At 43.3% G+C, this 22,515-nt stretch overlaps 1 protein-coding gene across 5 annotated transcripts in view; it reads right to left on the reverse strand.

The window, feature by feature from the left end:
* Positions 1-22,515, reverse strand: part of LOC124016221 (VPS10 domain-containing receptor SorCS1-like) — a 168,814-nt gene that overhangs the window by 14,649 nt on the left and 131,650 nt on the right. For all 5 annotated transcript variants that reach the window (XR_006835318.1, XR_006835319.1, XR_006835320.1 and 2 more), the window contains exons 10-19: positions 19,870-20,016; positions 17,504-17,606; positions 12,066-12,142; positions 11,443-11,534; positions 9,248-9,355; positions 7,361-7,478; positions 3,857-3,990; positions 2,361-2,474; positions 1,445-1,616; positions 1,000-1,186 (exon numbers count right to left, since the gene is read on the reverse strand). Coding sequence is in view for 2 of the 5 variants with exons in the window: in XM_046331772.1 (XP_046187728.1) it covers positions 1,000-1,186; positions 1,445-1,616; positions 2,361-2,474; positions 3,857-3,990; positions 7,361-7,478; positions 9,248-9,355; positions 11,443-11,534; positions 12,066-12,142; positions 17,504-17,606; positions 19,870-20,016 (1,252 nt within the window). In the remaining 3 variants the exon portion in view is untranslated. The remainder of the gene's footprint in view (positions 1-999; positions 1,187-1,444; positions 1,617-2,360; positions 2,475-3,856; positions 3,991-7,360; positions 7,479-9,247; positions 9,356-11,442; positions 11,535-12,065; positions 12,143-17,503; positions 17,607-19,869; positions 20,017-22,515) is intronic.

A 22,515-nucleotide genomic window follows, 5' to 3' on the forward strand; every position in this document is an offset into this window, starting at 1 on the left:
AAAATGATCTGCCCTAAAAATGCATCACAGTGAACTGACTGAATCCACAAAGTAAGTTTGTAGCCCCTTATAATATGAAATGAAGGCACAAAAAAAATACATATTACAGTGAACCGATTGGCTCCTTAAAGTTTCGGGGCCTCTAACTAAATGAAGGTAAGCAGAAAACTTCCGAGTATCCGTCTATGGGCCCCTTGTGAACTGAAGGCACATAGCAAAAAAAAATGTGAGCTACATTCAGAGGATCTGGTCCATTCTGGGACGTTGTGGTCGCCATCTGTGTGTTATTTTTCATCCCTGGCACTCCTGAGTCCTGGCTGGTCCCCATTTGTAATGGCTGGCACATCAAGACGGACAGATTGCAAGGTCCCACAGCTCCCTGATCAATAAGTCAACTACGTTACATCTGTCACCCACGAAACCACCAGGGGGTGGTCAGCCCCATCATCACAGAGAAGACGGGAATGACTTGCATGTTAGAGTTAGAGTGGGGGTACCCTGAAGGGGCATTATATAGAGAAAATGGCTTCGGTTCGACTGGAATTGTAATGGATTTAGGCCCCCTTCATATCCACTGATGTCGTTCCTCCAGTACCCCGCCAACAGTACACATTTTTATTGTGACCTTGGAAAAGCACACCTGATTCAACTTGTCAAATAGTCATCAAGCCCTCAATGAGTTGAATGAGGTGACTTTGTCCAGGACTACAATACTAATGTGTACTGTTGGGGTACTCAAGGACCAGAGTTGGGAAACACTGTTCTATGCAAGTAAAAGTCTGCAAAGGAACATTTTTGTGTGTCAGAATTGTCTAACTACCTCACTCATATGTCTGTAGATTACGGGCTACACTGACTTGAGGTAAGGTACAGTAAGCTAAGCTAAGCTAAGCAAAGGTATGTAACTACACTCACATGTTAAAGGTCGAAGACCAAACATGAAGTATGGAGGTTGAAGACCATGACTTGGTGAACCCACAGTGAGAGAGACAGACTCACATGTGACGTGGAGGTACAGCACCACGCTCTCCGACCCCAGCCTGTTCTCTCCTGTAGCGGACACACGGTAGATCCCCACAGCCTTGTAGACGTGCTTGACCCCATCCTCTATGGAGCTCACGTTGGAGTAGGTCAGAGCGTGACCGTCCCCGAAGTCCACCATGATGCTCGTCCTGGCTCCGTCGCCCTATACAGGAGGTGACAGTCATCAACGATTGAAGAAAGAAAACGGTATTCTGACACTAGCTACTGTAGGTATTTCCATTAACATGTTATTTGGTAACACTTTATATGAAGATGTAATGGCATAGTAAGAGAATAGAGAGTATGTTGTTGCTATTACAGAAGTGGAGAGTTGACATAGATTTTACAATAATGAGTTAAAGTCATGTCTGAATGAACAGGGAGCCAGTTACTGTATTGCTCCTTAGGAAAAATAACTCACCTCTTCAAGAAACACCAGGAAGGTGACATTGGTGCCCAGCGTAGCTGTCAGCTTTCCTTCACTGGTGACGAGGTGCAGGCCTTTGGGGGCCTGGGTAGGACAGTGCTGCCTCCTGGCCGTGTACTCTGCTATCACTCCCGCTGTGCAGTTATTGGACACAACCTTCCTGTAGCTGAATGTACATAGGTCACAACCGCGGTTAGAAGTTTTGCTGATGGATAGATGAGCATCGGGAAGAACGACCTTAGGAGGTTAGCAGGTTGGCTATTGAGAACACATTCTCTTACAATAATGTCCTGTCATTTGAAATACCCTGATTCCAATTGTACCTTTGGAGTCAGTTTGAATTAAATAGTGAATGAGTGTACATACAGATGTAGGAACTTAATTTGAGACAGAAAATAACCTTTTACTGCAGTGGGCTAAATCAGGGTCACACAGTGTGATTATTGGTAGTCTTAAACAAATCTACTTTGAAACAAGAGTATACATCTTCCACACAATGTTATGGGCTTAAAAAAAGAAGACACCTGTACCATGTCCGATATACAGTTGAAATGTATTCCATTTTGAGTTTGCATCCCAAAATTACTATTTATAGACATTACAGAAGACTGAAATATGCCAAAACGTTTTGACATAGAAACACCGGATTTTAGTTGCTTTTATGAAAAATATGAATAACATTCCACCAAAAAAATGTATTTTGGTCATTGATGGCAGGAAAGGGCTACTGAACATTTTTGTAAGGATGGATACATTTATTTTGTAACTTCAGAAGCCTTTTTTAAACCTCAAATACACTACACATGTTACATTTACTACATTGCAGGAAAGTTCTCCATCAACAGGGTGATCAAATTAAGATCCAACATCTGTAAGAGACTAATAAGAGTCCTGGGAATAATCTGCTTACCCAGTGCTGTTGATGAAAGTAGTCCCTGTGGTGCAGCTTCTAGACATGGACGATGGGAGGAACCAAAAGGCAGGGGTGCACTTGCCGTCACTCCGCCTATCGTGGCCATAGTCACTGTAATGTTTGGATCATACCAAAATAAACAGCAGTTGAGTGAAATGCTACACAGTAAACTTCTATAAGTGATTAAATTCCTGACTCATACTGGTGACCCTGGATTCACAATAATTGAAGAATTTCAATGGCACTTATTGATTTGACAGAAATGCTGTAATAATGCGATTGTCTTTTTATTTTTTCAAAACCAGACAACGTTGTTTATGCTACAATAATAGCATTAACACAGTCGAGGGAAATTCGATGAAGTTTGTTTTGATACATTTGATTTATGTGACATAGAGGAATTGTCTTTGAGGGTTTGGGGTGGGACTCTGCACTGGGGCCTGAAAACACTCTCATTCTCAAACAAACTGATTCGACAAAAAAAACTACTTTTTCAAACACAGCTCTGGTTTGTGTGTCCTATCATTAAAGGCAACGTTGCCAGCACGCGCGTCCTCAAAACGATAGGAACAAATTGGCCCAATTAGGCCGACATGCACACAGATGCAGAAGTGTTGTGATATAGTTAATGAACACTATTAAGCCCGGTGATTAATCGTCTCTTACTAAAACTCATTCCAAGTTTACCGCCTCACTCAAGGGGCCCACGGATTTGGGAATTAACAAAAGCAACATTAATAATACTGATAGATAATTCAAAGAAATGGATGGTGAAGTTTGTAGCAAATATGCTTTGGAAATGCGTGGTCGATGAACAGAGAGTCACTGGCCCAAGCTGAAAGCCACAAAAGCAGTGAGAGTTGGTTTGTTTCATAAACGTATGGTGACATTGTAGGGAAGAGCAATGGCAGACATTCAAGGAGAAAGACACACACACACACACACACTTCCCTATCCCACTCCCTATCCCCATGCAAACTTGGATCCTTGCAGCCCTCCTCTCTCTCTCTGTGCTTTTTCCATCATTCTTCGATACACACACAGCTTGGAGTGGTGCAGTTGACTGCATTCCATTTAGCCGGAGCAGCCTCCAAGAGAATCCAAAAGCTAAGTCTCCTCTGCAATTCTAATCTGGAGTGAGCTTCACCATGACGGTGATCCCTTATCTTTTCATCCTTCGCTTCCAGGCTTCTTTTTTTTCCGATCCTCCACTCCATATGCCAGTGGTATATTGATAGGGCGGCTTAGGCAGAAGTTGTAACGCTAGATGTGTTTGTGTTCGTGTAGTGTGTCGGAGTCTCTCCTCAAGTACCATCGGCCAGTTCCGGTTATTTGATCTGTTCCAGTACAATTCCATTCAAGTAAACCGTTAACTTGTGTAATGTTTACTACGTGTATTGTGTGGCAGTTTACTTACATTGTATTTACACTGTACCTACTTCTGCATCACTTAGGGATAATTCATGTGAAGCGGGACCCATCTGTCTACTCACCACTCAAAGTCGGCCTCTGTGCAGTCGCAGGGCGCCGAGGTCATCGTGACCGAGTACGTCTTACCCATAACGCACCTGGCTATGGGCTTCAACTTCCTGTAGATTCTTTTCACTCCCATGATGCACGGTTCGCCCTGTGGATATATTTTACGAATTGAAAGAAAAACAGATAAAAGGGGTTGTTTTGTTACATTTGCCATCGACATAAATCATTTACTGCAGTGCGGTGAACCATGCCTGTATCATCATGTATGTGAAAAGGCATGCAGTTGCTTTTCCCTTTACATGGGCTTATTTTGCATCACTGCCCACTGAGGCTCATGTTGTGTGGTGTGCTAGCGGTAAGCGATGCTAAACTTAAAACAATTCTCTCTCTCTCTCTCTCTCTCATGTATCACTACACCCAAGCTGTTGCTGCTCGCTTGACTTAGTTTCGGAAAAACATTACGATTTTTCGTTTTGGTACATAGGGCCTTGCTGGATGAATCAAAATGATTGTTTTAGGGTTGAAATAGTGGTTCTGCCATTCTCTCTCCTAGAGTCAGATGGTTTAAAAGGAGGCTAGAGGAGTATACACTTCAGAGGCAGAGTTGGTTCTCTCAACGTGATAACGCAAAAGGCCTGACTGGGTCTAAATGGTCTTTAAACCACAATCTGCCATTTCAACACCTTACCCTGCCACAGACTGTTGCTTTAAAAAAAAACACACCACAGCCTTTCCTTTGGGCCAGTTCACGATCTGTTCTTCAATGTTTACCTCTGTAATTGAATTGGACTGTTTTCCACTTCCATGGCTAAATGTTTTGATCGTTAGGGCCAGCCCAATCATATAGATGTCTGAGTCAATTACGGTAGCTCGGTCAGAATAAAGAAGCACTCTCCATCTCATCCTTATGTTTCGCTCTGGGTCTGTCTAGGCTTGAGGTAGAGCATTCGCTCTGGGTCTGTCTAGGCTTGAGGTAGAGCATTCGCTCTGGGTCTGTCTAGGCTTGAGGTAGAGCATTCGCTCTGGGTCTGTCTAGGCTTGAGGTAGAGCATTCGCTCTGGCTCAAACGTATGCAGTGTTTTATAAGGAGAGTTGTAGAGACATACATACATCAACAATAATTAGAGGGAGTATGCCTAAGAGCTTTTGGGCCTGAGGGAGAGGAACGCCCGGCACCTGTCCAGTTCACACTCAACAGCTCAACACAAAGAAGAGGATGGAGGTAGGGGAGTGATCAAGCAGTACACTGCATGTTGTAACTGTCTTTCATTCGATTAAGGGTCTCGGTCTATCTGGACCTCTCTGTCAAGTAAATGATAAGAGATGGAGGTTGGTGGGAATGGCCACAGAGCACACATGGTAGCAGTAGGGGCGACATGTAGCTTAACGGTTAAGAACGTTGAGCCTGTAACCGAGAGGTCACTGGCTCAGTAACCGAGAGGTCACTGGCATGAAGAATCTCCCAATGTGACTTTGAGCAAGGCACTTTACCTGGATAAGAGAATATGCTAAATGACAAAACATTTTATGTCGCAGGTTAAAGACACACCGTGCAGAAATCGCTCCGCCGCTTCCTGGTTGATAAAATTTGAATAGTTAATTTACGAATTAGCCTAATTTCAGTTTATGTGACAAGTATAGTGTAGAGAATCATTGTAACATCTAAACCTCTGTGAAATATATTTTCCCGTAAGCAAAAATATTGTTTGAAGCTGGTGTACAAAATTGTAAGATGCAAAAACAATACTTATGAGCAGGAGGCATAGAAATAGCGTACATAGAACATATCTACCATTTCTTAAGACTTGCTGTCAATGAGAGATCTTATAACTCGCATTTCTATGTGAATTTCTTAATGTTTGACATATTTTTGAAGAAGTCATAGTAAATTGCAAGTTTAATCCCCATCTTAAAAGTTTGGGTGACACTTCAAAGTGTAAGATATAAAGTGCTCACAACTTCTTGCAATAGAAGTTGTTTGCTCATAAAGCACTGAGAGGGGGTTGCTAGTGTTCTACATGTTAGGAGCTATCCATGGCTGAAATGACCAGGCTGAAGGCCTCTGAAACCAGTTTTCTGCAGACAGAGTCACAGTTACAATTGAAGTCAAAGTTTACATACACTTAGGTTGGAGTCATTAAAACTAATTTTACAACTTCACTCCACAAATTTCTTGTTAACAAACTATAGTTTTGGCAAGTCGGTTAGGACATCTACTTTGTGCATGACACAAGACATTTTTCCAACAATTGTTTACAGATAGATTTTTTTCACTTATAATTCACCGTATCACAATTCCAGTGGGTCAGAAGTTTACATACACTAAGTTGACTGTGCCTTTAAACAGCTTGGTAAATTCAGAGAAAATGATGTCATGGCTTTAGAAGCTTCTGATAGGCTAATTGGCATCATTTGAATCAATTAGAGGTGTACATGTGGATGAATTTCAAGGCCTACCTTCAAACTCAGTGCCTCTTTGCTTGACATCATGGGAAAATCAAAAGAAATCAGCCAAGACCTCAGAAAAAATATTGTCTGGTTCATCCATGTACATCTGTACAAACAATGGTACGCAAATATGAACACCATGGGACCACGCAGCCGTCATACCGCTCAGGAAAGTGACCCGTTCTGTCTCCTAGAGATGAACGTACTTTGGTACGTAAAGTGCAAAGCGGTTTGCAACTGTACATGTGGACAAAGATCGTACTTTTGGAGAAATGTCCTCCGGTCTGATGAAATAGAACTGTTTGGCCAAAATGACCGTTGTCATGTTTGGAGGAAAAAGGGGGAGGCTTACAAGCCGAAGAACACCATCCCAACCGTGAAGCACGAGGGTGGCAGCATCATGTTGTGAGAGTGCTTTGCTGCAGGAGGGTGCTCTTCACTAAATAGATGACATTATGAGGAGGGAAAATGATGTGGATATATTGAAGCAACATCTCAAGACATCAGTCAGGAAGTTGTAGCTTGGTTGCAAGTGGCTCTTCCAAATGGGCAATGACCCCAAGCATACTTCCAAAGTTGTGGCAGAATGGCTTAAGGACAATAACGTCAAGGTATTGGAGTGGCCATCACAAAGCCCTGACCTCAATCCTATAGAACTGAAAAAGTGTGTGCGAGCACGGAGGCCAACAAACCTGACTCAGTAACACCAGTTCTGTCAGGAGGAATGGGCCAAAATTCACCCAATTTATTGTGGGAAGCATGTGGAAGGCTACCCAAAACGTTTGACCCAAGTTAAACAATTTAAAGGCAATGCTATCAAATTCTATTTGAGTGTATGTAAACTTCTGACCCACTGGGAATGTGATGAAGGAAATAAAAGCTGAAATAAATCACTCTCTACTATTATTCTGACATTTCACATTCTTAAAATAAAGTGGTGATCCTAACTAACCTAAAACAGGGAATTTGTACTAGGATTAAATGTCAGGAATTGTGAAAAACGGAGTTTAAATGTGTTTGGCTAAGGTGTATGTAAACTTCAGACTTCAACTGTATGTAGATGCCATTACCCGGTTGTGTAGGTGCCATGTCTGGTAATCCCCCTCTGTACATCTCCGGTTGAAGATGGACCTGAAGTCAATCTTGACCAGCTGCCACTCAGACCGGTGACTGACGTGGCCAAAGATCCTGCAAACAGCAAGGAACCTTACAGCTGCAGCAGAAAAGGTACACTAGTATCTGGTTGTCAGATAGCAAAGCCACAGCAGCTGTGAACACTGATAGGTACACTACACTGAAACACAGCAGTATGGTTATAATGATTAGGGTGACAGAGGGAAAAACACTAGTCAATCTAAGGAGTGTCAGGTACGGCACCCATATTAGGAAGTCCCTCAGTTGTCAGACCGAGGCATCAGTCAAGACAAGTCACTTCTGAGCTGAATAAAATATACTTCGTTGGATAGAGGAATGTAAAAGTGTGGAGTCAACATTTTCTTCGACTTGGACAAACATGACAGTTATTACTAAAAGCTTCAGAGAAATTGCATTTGGTAACTAATGGAATCGAAATGAATCACCTAACAAAAAGAGATATGTCTTACAGGGTGTGTATTTCCCTCAGATCCAACACAAACTTCAACCAAAATTCAAGGTCGTAACACCACATCAAATTAACATTCACATGTCGCAGAAAACATTCCTTCTAAGACAAAATTGGGTGGGAGTTTTACTGGGATTTACCTCCTCTCTCTGCTAATCAAACAACAAATGTATCACACTCAATCCAGCAATTAACGGACTGAGGCGCTGGTCTACAACTGTCACTAACTGTAAAATCACTATGAATTGATAAGAAAATGGTCTGAAATGAAATAATGATAAATAATGAGGTGTCCATACACAGAAAGGCAGAGAAAAAGAGTACACATTTCATTTTGTTTCCCTATGAAAAGTTGTAGTAGGCTGTCAACCATCTCATATCCCACAGTCCTGTCTGTCTCAGCTGGTTCAGAGAAGTGCACTCTGGGCCTACAGGGAGAAAGTCCTATCTTATCTTACCATCTTCCTCTCTCTCTCTGTCTCAACTCTCTCTCTCCCCACTTCTGTCCTTCCCTCTCCCGGTCTCAGCAGCTGTGGCCTATCCTTCTGTTGCCGTGACGACAACAAAGTCAACTGTCTGTCCGTCACTCAATTTTCGGTGATGACAGGTGTTAGATAACACTGATTTAAGGGTTACGGGAAACCTTATGCAGCAGCCGTCAAAGTTGTACACCAAAAAAAGTACAACAAGAGCAGTATCATCTCACGTAGTATAGCTAAGTGGGTCATTCTAGAAGGAAATAAGTTGTAGAAAAGACGGAAAACTTCACATGCAATGTTTCTTAAAACTATTGAGTCAATGTTGCTACATAATGCAGAAAGAACTTTTAGAGCCCTACTTTCCTATTCGGTCCTTTAGCCATAGTCTATTTTATTTTTGATGATGTTCCTCGTGTTCTTCAAAATGGAGTGCTCTGCTGTCGCCGGGCTCCCAACACCACTGATGTCTCTGTGATCATAATCCCGAGACAGATGGTTTTGATGTGAGGCTAAACCTTGAGAGGGATCTATTCCATTCATGTTAGGGAAAATGGGCAGCCAGCGCTGCCGTTGCTACCAGGGCTTTGGAAACGAGCAAAACTCCCACCCACCCCTCACACAACGTCAACACATCTAAAACAGTTAAGGTTCATTCAATCTCAATTCATTATGTTAACTCATCAAACATACTGTATATCTGCAATCAGATGGGATTTGATTTGACAGTGTGGTGTAGTGGTATAGTAGTCTATACGGACAACATACAGAAACCCTTCTGGGCCAACGTTTGAATCCTGCATCCATCCTTTTTGGTTCAGAGTTTCCCCTTACCAGTCTCCCTCTCATTCAAAATTGGGTAAATAAAGTTGATTTACGTCATGATGAGAGTCTCCTCCCCCGGCTCCCCTAGCAACCCGTCCACAAACAGAGGCGACATGGTGAAACTGTATTTATTCCACTCTCTCCCCTCGTCGAAACTCATCCTGTGGGAGGAACCATAGAAAGAGAATGAGAGCTAATGTATTTAACAGTATTATAGCATTTTCTTCTGTATCTCTATGGGAGAGACCATAGCAATAGAATGAGAACTCCATTAGTGTATTTAACAGTATTATAAACTAAGCAAAAAAGAAAAGGCCCTTTTTCAGGACCCTGTCTTTCAAAGATAATTTGTTTAAAAAAAAAATCTAAATAACTTCACAGATCTTCATTGTAAAGCGTTTAAACACTGTTTCCCATGCGTGTTCAATGAACCATAAACAACTAATGAACATGCACCTGTGGAACGGTCGTTAAGACACTAACAGCTTACAGACGGTATGCAATTAAGGTCACAGTTATGAAAACTTAGGACACTATAGAGGCGTTTCTATTGACTCTGATAAACACCAAAAGAAAGATGCCCAGGGTCCCTGCTCATCTGAGTGAACGTGCCTTAGGCATGCTGCAAGGAGGCATGCGGACTGCAGATATGGCCAGGGCAACAAATTGCAATGTCCGTACTGTGAGACGCCTAAGACATCGCTACAGGGAGACAGGACGGACAGATGATCATCCTCACAGTGGCAGACCACGTGTAACAACACCTGCACAGGATTGGTACATCTGAACATCACACCTGCAGGACAGGTACAGGATGGCAACAACAACTGCCCGAGTTACACCAGAAACGCACAATCCCTCCATCAGTGCTCAAACTGTCCGCAATAGGCTGAGAGAGGCTGGACTGAGGGCTTTAGGCCTGTTTTAAGGCAGGTCCTCACCAGACATCCCCGGCAACAACGTCGCCTATGGGCACAACCCCACCATCGCTGGACCAGACAGGACTGGCAAAAAGTGCTCTTCACTGATGATTTGCAGTTTTGTATCACGAGGGGTGATGGTCGGATTTGCGTTTATCGTCGAAGGAATGAGCATTACACCGAGGCCTGTACTCAGGAGCGGGATCGATTTGGAGGTGGAAGGTCCGTCATAGTCTGGGGCGGTGTGTCACAGCATCATCGGACTGAGCTTGTTGTCATTATAGGCAATCTCAACGCTCCTCCCTCATGTGGTACCCTTCCTGCAGGCTCATTCTGATATGACCCTCCAGCATGACAATGCCACCAGCCATACTGCTCGTTCTGTGCGTGATTTCCTGCAAGACAGGAATGTCAGTGTTCTGCCATAGCCAGTGAAGAGCCCGGATCTCAATCCCAATGAGCGCGTCTGGGACCTGTTGGATCGGAGGGTGAGGGCTATGGCCATTCCCCCCAGAAATGTCTGGGAACTTGCAGGTGCGTTGGTAGAAGAGTGGGGTAACATCTCACAGCAAGAACTGGCAAATCTGGTGCAGTCCATGAGGAGATACACTGCAATACTTAATGCAGCTGGTGGCCACACCAGATACTGAATGTTACTTTTGATTTTGACCCCCCCTTTGTTCAGGGACACATTATCCCATTTCTGTTAGTCACGTCTGTGGAACTTGTTCAGTTTATGTCTCAGTTGTTGAATCTTGTTATGTTCATACAAATATTTACACATGTTAAGTTTGCTGAAAATAAATGCAGTTGACAATAAGAGGACATTTCTTTTTTTGTTTAGTTGAGTATTTTCTGCTGTATAGTTTAGTATTTTCTGCTGTATCTTTATGGCAGAAACAATAGCAATATAATAATAACACATACCATAACTGATGGACAGAATTAGAACATATTATAGTGTATACTATTACAGTATTATATGCATCTCTATGGGAGAAAACAAACATCTTCTCCAGTGTCTTATCCAATTGCTAAAAACTGAATTTTAATTATTCCACATAGGATAGGATATGAGTACTGCATTTCTAAAGGCATTGAAAGGCAAGGCTTACATCACGTAATGAACAGGGAAAGGTGAAATTGAATAGCAATCGTCAAAGGAGGAGAATATCTCACCGCCTACTGGTTTGGAATTAAACGAATAACTTCCTATGTTCTTAGACATACTCATTACACTATCAGGCTTGTGGGAACGTAAGTCTTCCTCAGAGAGAGATAGAGAGTTGATGCAAACCATGCCAAATTCTATTTCTCTAGAGATTCACCATAGGTGTCGGATGGGGAGTGGAGTGTGTCTTATAGCCACCAGGGCCCCTCCTTGGTCCAGGTAGAGAACACTGTACTCCTCATCAAAGATCTGAAAGGCAAAAGGTAAAAAGTATAAACTCATTTAATGACTAGCGTTATTGATTACCAAGATATTTTTGTTTTAGTAGCGGACTTTAATGTTGATGCAACCTAATGAATGAAGGTACACACACGTAGGCAAGCACACACATACACACCCCCCCTAACACACATCAGACCCCCCCCCGCCCCTCAACATTAAAACACACCACACTTTGATGTGGCGTGACGTTGCCGCGTCAATTCTCTACTCATTAATTTTCATCTGCGTCCTTTAATTAGACACGAGGCCCCTTACATTGAAATTGCGGCCGTCATATAAGGAAGGTGGAGGAGAAGGTGGCACAGACAACCACCCACGGGCATCGTTGTGCGGGCAAAGGCAGGGGGGGCTACCGAATAACATTAGTCTCAAGATCTCATTTGATTACCTGCACTAAATCACAGCGGCGGGTGGCAAAGTGGTGGATTAAACACCATCCTGGGGATGAAGATGTAGTTATTGAGATGGTGAGGATCTCCCTCCCTCCCTCCCCCTCACCTGTCTCCACGTGTTGCCGGCGTCCGAGGTGATGAACATGCTCACGTTGCTGGTGGTCAACTCCGCTCCGATGGAGCCTGATGAGAGGGGGGGGGGGGGTGAAGTGTTCAGGATGAGAGAGTCCCGTATGACTTTAGCCAACTGCTAAACTATTGATATCCTTGAGGGTGTGGTGCTGATCTAAATCAAATCCAAAATTCCACAGCTGTCTGATATACTGTACATGACCTTAATAAAAAGTTCAAAGTCATACAGGAAGTGTCTTAAATTACAGAAGTGATTGATGTCATTTCTTCCTGAAGGACACACAGACTATATACTAGAGTCAAAGTCAGTCATGTCCTTTCATACATTGACATTGATAACAAAAAAGGTTTCCTAACACACATTACAGTAATATAGTCCACTTACTGTGCAGTACTAACCATCCAGTCTCCTCTATCACATAAAGACCTCCACTTTCAGACTGAGGCTGTTGAGTCCTCTACTATAATTACTCCCATTTAGTAGCTAATTAGAGTCAGGTGGTTTAACAGGAGGCTAGAGGAGAAGTGTTCCAGAGTGTACCCCTCAGAGGCAGAGTTGGCTACCCCTGTGTCTCAGTGGCTCTGTGTGTGTGTCACGGACTCTGCGCGTGTGTCACGGGCTCTGCGTGTGTGTCACGGGCTCTGCGTGTGTGTCACGGGCTCTGCGTGTGTGTCACGGGCTCTGCGTGTGTGTGACGGGCACTGCGTGTGTGTGACGGGCATTGCGTGTGTGTCACGGGCTCTGCGTGTGTGTCACGGGCACTGCGTGTGTGTCACGGGCTCTGCGTGTGTGTCACGGGCTCTGCGTGTGTGTCACGGGCACTGCGTGTGTGTCACGGGCTCTGCGTGTGTGTCACGGGCTCTGCGTGTGTGTCACGGGCTCTGCGTGTGTGTCACGGGCACGGCGTGTGTGTCACGGGCTCTGCGTGTGTGTCACGGGCACTGCGTGTGTGTCACGGGCTCTGCGTGTGTGTGACGGGCTCTGCGTGTGTGTCTCATTGGCTCTGTGTGTCTCTCTCTCTCACTCTCTCTCTCTCTTCCTTCCTTCCTTCCTTCCTTCCTTCCTTCCTTCCTAACTTCCTTCCTAACTTCCTTCCTTCCTTCCTTCCTTGCCTCCCTCTCCTGACCTCCTTCCTAACAGGAGGGTATAGGAGAACTGTTCCAGAGTGTAACCCTCAGAGCCCCGCTCCCTCCGAATCATCTCTCTCCCCCCTGCATGCTGTATGCCTCTTCTACTGTTCTTTGTTTAACTTATTATTATCTATCATGACACCTAGTCACTTTATCCTGCCTTCACGTACATATCTACCTCAAATACCTCGTACTACTGCACATTGATCTAGTCCCTGTATGCTGCTCCATTCTTGTGTATTATATTCCTCTTGTGTTACTATTTTTCTTTTTATTGGAATGTTTAAAACTCTGCATTGTTGGGAAGGGCTTGTATGTAAGCATTTCACAGTAAAGTCTACACCTGTTGTTTTCTGCGCATGTGACAAATGAAATGTGATTTTATTTAACTAGATTTGTATCCTAGGATTAAGGGCTTTTATCCAGTGTCGAGGTGAAACAGTGCTCTGCTAACTTTCCCTACAGCTGTTGCTTTAGAAATCTATGACCCAGCAAAAAACTGTCGGTTACAGTAGCCTACTTTGAATGGATACAGAGATGTGAAATAACGATTTGTGTGTTTGCAATGACTCAGCTAAACACAGTCAGTTACATTATGGATGTAATATTCTATATAATGGATACAGAGATGTTCTGTAATAGCAATTGTACATGTACTAGCGATAGACCTTCTGTCATACCATGCCAGTTATACTACCCCATGAAGTCCCAGCCCTTCAGTTCTCCAGAGACCACATGGCACTGTCTGGTAGTAGACTAGACCCACTCCTGACTCCTAAGGCGTGTGGAGATATGTCATAGACTAGTCTATCCCAGCCGGAATTAAAAGCCCTACAGCTAAAATGGGAAGTCATTCTGAGACTGATGCTGGTATTGAGTCCAAAATGGCACCCTATTCCCTATTTAGTGCATAGGCTCTGATCAAGAGTAGTGCACTATATTGGGAACAGGGTGATATTTGGGGCACGACATAGTCTCTGATCCCCCTGTGGTGTTTGTTTTACTCCACTAACGGTGGGGAGATGAGTGCATCGAGCGTACATGCACTCCTGTGCCCGGACTCCCAGTTGGCAGCCATAAAGGGCTAAACCGTGATGGGTATAGTTTTGTGCACCACTGTGAGTTTCTGGATTATGGTTTCCTGTGTTTAGCCACAAATTTGAGTTGACACAGACATGCTACCACCTAGGTTCTTGTGGAAGAGAACAACTCACAGTGGATGGTAGGGCTGGTTGTTTAGTTTAAGGAAAAAAACTATATAACAAATGTCCCTTTTTATACAACGGGTGGGTCTAATCCTGAGCCGCATTCCATCTGATGTCAATTCCACAAGTTACCACCAGCTAAATCTATGACGTTAAAATACCTATTTACTCTGTTCCATCTGACTGTGGAATCCACTTTCCCATCAGCCCAGCCAGGCAATTTATAAACTTGATCTCCACATTTCTTTTAGACTAACTTTTGGACTGACATTTAGTTTTCAACAGTAGAGAAACCTTGCTGTCTGTCTGTCATTGATTCAATATTCAAGTTCAGCTGTCCCATAGTAATGAATGTGTCGGGAGTCGGGACGAGACAAACAGACAGGCTGGCAACGTTTCTCAGCCAGTCGAAATCGAATTAGCTGGCATAATCTTTATAGATGTATACAAAGAAATTTCAATTCAAAAGAGGTGAAACGAAACAAAGTGTAGCTAGCTTGCAGTCTTTCCAACTTCAGTTTAAAGTGATTGACTTCATCTCAAGACTAACAACACCCGTGCCAATATATCCTCCAAACAGCGGCATCTCGGGCATTATTACTTTGAATTTTTATTTTATTTCACCTTTATTTAACCAGGTAGGCTAGTTGAGAACAAGTTCTCATTTACAACTGTGACCTGGCCAAGATAAAGCAAAGCATTTCGACACATACAACAACACAGAGTTACACATGGAATAAACAAACATACAATCAATAACACTAGAAAAAGTCTATATACAGCGTGTGCAAATGAGGTAAGATAAGGAGGTAAGGAATGATGGCGAAGTAATTACAACATTAATTCACATTGGAGTGAATAGATGTGCAGAAGATGAATGGGCAAGTAGAGATACTGGGGTGAAAAGGAGAAAGATAAATAAATACAGTATTGGGATGAGGTAGTTGGATGGGCTATTTACAGATGGGATATGTACAGGTGCAGTGATCTGTGAGCTGCTCTGACAACTTGTGCTTAAAGCTAGTGAGGGAGATATGAGTCTCCAGCTTCAGAGATTTTTGCAGTTCGTTCCAGCCATTGGCAGCAGAGAACTGGAAGGAAAGGCGGCCAAAGTAGGAATTGGCTTTGGGGGTGACCAGTGAGATATACCTGCTGGAGCACGTGCTACAAGTGGGTGCTGCTATTTGACCAGTGAGCTAAGTTAAGGTGGGGCTTTACCTAGCAAAGAATTGTATATGACCTGGAGCCAGTGGGTTTGGCGATCGGTTGATTAGCATGCATTTAGTTTTACTTGCATTTAAGAGCGGTTGGCGGCCACGGAAGGAGGGTTTTATGGCATTGAAGCTCGTCTGGAGGTTAGTTAACACAGTGTCCAAAGAAGGGCCAGAAGTATACAGAATGGTGTTGTCTGCGTAGAGGTGGATCAGAGAATCAACAGCAGCAAGAGCGACATCATTGAGGTATACAGGGAAGAGAGTCGGCCTGAGAATTGAGCCCTGTGGCACCCCCATAGAGACTGCCAGAGGTCCGGACAACAGGCCCTCTGATTTGACACACTTAACTCTATCAGAGAAGTAGTTGGTGAACCAGGCGAGGCAGTCATTTGAGAAACCAAGGCTGTTGAGTCTGCCGATAAGAATGTGGTGATTGACAGAGTCAAAAGCCTTGGCCAGGTCGATGAATGCAGCTGCACAATAATGTTTCTTATCGATGGCGGTTATGGTATAGTTTAGGACCTTGAGTGTGGCTGAGATGCACCCATGACCAGCTCTGAAACCAGATTGCATAGCGGGAAAGGTACGTTGGGATTTGAAATGGTAACTTGGCTTTCGAAGACCTTAGAAAGGCAGGGTAGGATAGATATAGGTCTATAGCAGTTTGGGTCTAGAGTGTCTCCCCCTTTGAAGAGGGGGATGATCGTGGTAGCTTTCCAATCTTTGGGAATCTCAGACGATATGAAAGAGAGGTTGAACAGACTAGTCAGAGGGGTTGCAACAATTTGTGCAGATAATTTTAGAAAGAGAAGATTCAGATTGTCTAGCCCAGCTGATTTGTAGGGGTTCAGATTGTTCAGCTCTTTCAGAACATCAGCTATCTGGATTTGGGTGAAGGAGAAATGGGGAGGCTTGGGAGATTGGCTGTGGGGGTGCAGGGCAGTGGAAAGCATGGCCAGCTGTAGAAAAATGCTTTTTGAAATTCTCAATAGTAGTGGATTTATCAGTGGTGACAATGTTTCCTAGCCTCAGTGCAGTGGGCAGCTGGGAGGAGGTGCTCTTATTCTCCATGGACTTTACAGTGCCCCAGAACGTTTTTGAGTTTGTGCTACAGGATGCAAATTGCTGTTTGAAAAAGCTAGCCTTAGCTTTCCTAACTGCCTGTGCATATTGGTTCCTAACTTCCCTGAAATAGAAGCATGTTCAGTTGGGTGGCAAAGGTGGTATTTTACCATTACGAAACCATATATTTAGTCTCTGTTCATGTGCAAATGGGAGACTGTCATATCTGACTGAAAGGCCCATGTAAAGCCAGTGATGAGCAGTCTGTCACGAAGAGTCAACAGTTACATACAGCACAATATAAAAGACAATAGAAGGGCACTAGTCAGGCAGTGACTGGAGGAGAATAAGAAAAGGCACTTAAGAGGAACAGCAGGCACTCTGAAGATGCTGTCCCACTCTAGAATTCCCAAGTGTAGCACTTAGCTAGTAAATCCATCTGTATACAACGCACAGTGGTGACAGCGCGGGGACGTCAGTATGGGCCAACAACAAATATTATGCATGGCCGTCCTAAAGTATGCTGGATCAGAAACTTTTCAGGAAATGCTTTGGGCTGAGTACATAATTTAAATCCGGATATATTTGCAACGTGAATGAAGCCCCTAAATTGAAAACTTTGAAAACTTTAATACAGGCCTATATGTTCATCCCGGAATGATAAAGTATGCAAATTGTCTAAACTCAACTCATAAAGTCAAAGAAACACCTCAAGTATCTGAGCTTCACAAAATGTACGCAGTAAATGTAACTTTACAAATCCACACTGCCACTTTAAATGAAATCCCATGTTCACCTACCTGAGGCCACAATGATCCCAGGGGCAGAGTCCTTGCTCTCGATATTCCCCGACGTGTAGGGGTTGGCCGACACATGTAGGTGGAGGTGTAGGGAACAGTATGGCTGGGGAAGAAGAACAAACAGAACAGTTAGCCTGACTTGTTAACAAAGGAGGGGGAAGGTCTGTCACCAGAATAGACTTAACTGTGTGTCAACACAAACACCCATTAGAGAAGACCCTCAAGCAAATGGCCATCGAGGTGGGATTTATTGACACACACACGAATGCACGCACACACACACACAGAAACACATGCATGCATTTGCACATACACAACCCCCCCCCCCCTCATCATAAATCCTCACACAAACACTACTCCCCATTGGCTCCTTCCACCATTAGTTTTGATTGGAATAACCTTTAGCTACACAATTCTCATTAGGACACTGCAAATGCCAGTAGTGCGAGTGTGTGTGTTGTGTGTGTGTGTGTTGTGTTTAGAGGTTTATTAAAAGGCTGACATTTTCTGACAAACGACTGCATAATACTGGGTGAAGGCGAGGTGCGCTATTGAATCACTAATTACTTTATCAAAGGGTAATTATTTTGGGATGTATTAAGGAAGCTAAAAAGTGGCTATGCTCTACCCCTTGGCTGACTGGGACCTGTATCTTTTTTTATTTTTTTATTTCACCTTTATTTAACCAGGTAGGCTAGTTGAGAACAGGTTCTCATTTGCAACTGCGACCTGGCCAAGATAAAGCATAGCAGTGTGAACAGACAACACAGAGTTACACATGGAGTAAACAATTAACAAGTCAATAACACAGAGAAAAAAAGGGGAGTCTATATACAATGTGTGCAAAAGGCATGAGGAGGTAGGCGAATAATTACAATATTGCAGATTAACACTGGAGTGATAAATGATCAGATGATCATGTACAGGTAGAGATATTGGTGTGCAAAAGAGCAGAAAAGTAAATAAATAAAAACTGTGGGGATGAGGTAGGTGAAAATGGGTGTGCTATTTACCAATAGATTATGTACAGCTGCAGCGATCGGTTAGCTGCTCAGCTAGCTGATGTTTGACGTTGGTGAGGGAGATAAAAGTCTCCAACTTCAGCGATTTTTGCAATTCGTTCCAGTCACAGGCAGCAGAGTACTGGAACGAAAGGCGGCCGAATGAGGTGTTGGCTTTAGGGATGATCAATGAGATACACCTGCTGGAGCGCGTGCTACGGATGGGTGTTGCCATCGTGACCAGTGAGCTGAGATAAGGCGGAGCTTTGCCTAGCATGGCCTTGTAGATGACCTGAAGCCAGTGGGTCTGGCGATGAATATGTAGCAAGGGCCAGCCGACTAGAGCATACAGGTCGCAGTGGTGGGTAGTATAAGGTGCTTTAGTGACAAAACGGATGGCACTGTGATAAACTGCATCCAGTTTGCTGAGTAGAGTGTTGGAAGCAATTTTGTAGATGACGTCGCCGAAGTCGAGGATCGGTAGGATAGTCAGTTTTACTAGGGTAAGCTTGGCAGCGTGAGTGATGGCGGCTTTGTTGCGGAATAGAAAGCCGATTCTTGATTTGATTTTCGATTGGAGATGTTTGATATGGGTCTGGAAGGAGAGTTTGCAGTCTAGCCAGACACCTAGGTACTTATAGGTGTCCACATATTCAAGGTCGGAGCCATCCAGTGTGGTGATGCTAGTCGGGCATGCATCTATAATACACACTGTAATAAAGCTGACAATTAAAGTAAATCTGTGTTACTTTGAGCCTTTTAGACGGCCAGCACACTTAACTATGAGAAATACCCCGAATAGAGTTGATATCCACAAACAATACAGCAAAGGTCTCAACTTTGGAACTACTTGAAAGTAGCTATTAGCTAGCATGAACAATCAACACCCAAGTTTGTGGAGAAACAAAGAAAAGAAAGGCATAGTTTGTCTCTCTCTTTCTGACACATCTCCAGCTCTAAATGTGAGATCAGTTTATTGGACTGGATCAAAATCAAAATGGCTGACCTTTCAGCTCGGCTAGCTTCCTACGCTGCACAACCTCCGGAGCGCTCAGCTTTGACGAGCAGTGCTCTTTCAGAGCTCTATCCCCCTTCGCTCAGTCAACTTCTGACAAGGCCCCGTTGACAAGTCCAACAGTGTTATGACGTGTGTGTGTGTGTGTGTGTGTGTGTGTGTGTGTGTGTGTGTGTGTGTGTGTGTGTGTGTGTGTGTGTGTGTGTGTGTGTGTGTGTGTGTGTGTGTGTGTGTGTGTGTGTGTGTGTGTGTGTGTGTGTGTGTGTGTGTGTGTGTGTGTGTACCCATGTGTGTATACATGTGTGTTTGGTACGTGCGTGCATCTGTTTGTGTGGTGTGTGTGTCCTCACTAGTTCACAGCGGATGCTGTTGCCCCTCAGGTCAGCTGTGGGAGCCTGCAGGAGCCTCCAGTCTCTCCCTCTGTTGTAGGTGATGTAAGTCTTCACCACGCTGTCCGTCATCTTGTTGGCGAGGAACATCCCTTTTATACCTGCCACCTAGGAGATAGAGATCAGGGAAAACATGATGCAATACTCCTAAAAGAAGTAAAGATGTAATACTTCTATTAGATCCTGCTATCAGCCCCAAATTGTAGCTGGTCTAATAATGAGTGGTTACTTCAAGGAAGGTTCTAGACCTATTTCTAGGGAAATGATCAGACACATTGTTCTCAACTAAAAGTGATCTTATGTATAAAACAAAATGTATTTTATTAACATAAGAAGTGCAAAATGTAAGTTTGTTATGAACAAAGTACGAGACCAGGCTGTCTCATCAAGATAATGGATGAGAGATAAAAATACCTGACTAATATTACTCATTTTCATAGTCTAGACGATAAATCACGTCTTACTAAATACAAACATATATTATATGGTGTTTAGCGAGATGTTATCACGTTTTTATGGTTATAGGATGTGTGTGTGTATCGCCAGAGGGGATCTACTGTAATATGCATCATAATATATTGTGCTCTGCTTAATGCAGGATATATGATTGTGATACAGATGTAGGATCTTAATTAGACATATATTGTTAAGACAAAATAATCCTGCAGTCACAGGATTTTAACGTTTAGTCCATAATGTTGCTTGATCGGTGATTAGGCTATTAGCTGGCAAAAAGTGGCCCCCCTAACCGTGTGTTAGTGCGGGTTTTCAGTTAATTTATGCAAATCACAAAGCTCATCTGCATTTTCTGCAGTGCAGGAAAATTCTCAGCAACAAAAGAGTGAACAAATGAAGATCCGACATCTGTATCACAATCATATCTCCTGCATTAAGCAGAGCACAGTATATAATGATGCATATTACAGTAGGTCCCCTCTGACGATACACACACACATCCTAAAACCGTAAAAGCATGATAACATCTGGACGCGACGAAGATGTCACAATCGAGACACGGAACGACCAATGAACCGCGGAGGGAAGCTGGAAGCTGGGCCACACTGGAACAATACCTTGCATCTGCCCAGGGCTAAAAGCCATTTATTACAAAATAAGTAAGAAGCGATTTATCGTCTAGACTAGACTCTCTGTATGTCGTAAGATGCGGGTGTCCTAAGTTAATCTGACTTGGGGGCTTGGGAAATAACTCTGAATATGAAATTGAGTTGAAGTCCTCACATGCATCTGCCAAGCACTCCCTTCTCGTCAATAATTGACAGATACTTCAGTCTCGCCTGGAGCTCAGATTTTAGCATATGCTGTGTTTCGGGTCCCCGACCCCAATCAAGGGACTGGATTTGATTCTATCGCCGATCTCAAGGCCAAATGAGGGGCTTAGACGCGGCTGGTATATCATCAACAGCTTAATTATTAAATTTTTCGATGGAGCTGATATTTTCTTCCCTGGCAATCTGGTGTACAGCGGGCCCCTCGTTTGAATCAGGTATGTAAGCTAATGTCTGCAGTTACTCATCAAAGAAAAGAATGTGCGCGTCAGCAGTTTGAAACTGCTTCTGTGTTCATTCCGAGGGGTAAGCGCAGAACTTAGTACCGCCTCGTTGCAGAATCTCTGATGACATAAGGGGGAAGCGGATTAATTCAGCCTCGAAGAAAGCGCCTTTGAAAATGGAACAGCAACTCGGTTTACTTCCAAAAGTGACAGGAGATTACTTTATTCTCTACACCTCCTGGTTCCTAATCTAATATTACTGGAGTAGGTAATATAGAGAAAGAATAGGTCTATTTGGGAAGATTGCATTGAAACGAGGCTATGTTTGATGGTTATTATCAGTGATATATTCATTCCATCTGTCAACTGTGTGATTGGAAATCATTCAATACATCAAAGTGCTTGGGGGTCGAACACCTTGAAACTGTATAGTTTGTACTTCTGCCAACTCTGGCTGCATTCGATATCATGGCCCCACAGGGACGCCACACTTCAAAGCCTACTATAGGCCTGGGCCTAGTTACTGTCCCACTAGAGTATATGGTATAGGTGTTCCAGAGCCTAGCTCCAGAGGTAACAATTCATTTCCGGTCTCAGGAAAGATGAAGGCAATTGGTATCTCAAGGTTACACTCTAGCGCAAACCACCTCTGTTTCTAACATTACATGCCACCCTTGTGCATTGGGAACCTGTATGTGTATTAACAATTTCTCCAGTGTATTTACAGATCAATCATGACATTAAGCATTTTCCTTCACCACACTACTGCCTTGTTTACAGTATATTCACTGTATACATACATACATACATACATACATACATACATACATACATACATACATACATACATACATACATACATACATACATACATACATACATACATACATACATACATACATACATACATACATACATACATACATACATACATACATACATACATACATACATACATACATACATACATACATACATACATACATACATACATACATACAGTGGGGCAAAAAGTACTTAGTCAGCCACCAATTGTGCAAGTTCTCCCACTTAAAAAGATGAGAGAGGCCTGTCATTTTCATCATAGGTACACTTCA

The sequence above is a fragment of the Oncorhynchus gorbuscha genome, linkage group LG26 (genome assembly GCF_021184085.1).
Source record: "Oncorhynchus gorbuscha isolate QuinsamMale2020 ecotype Even-year linkage group LG26, OgorEven_v1.0, whole genome shotgun sequence".
Lineage (NCBI taxonomy): Eukaryota > Metazoa > Chordata > Actinopteri > Salmoniformes > Salmonidae > Oncorhynchus > Oncorhynchus gorbuscha.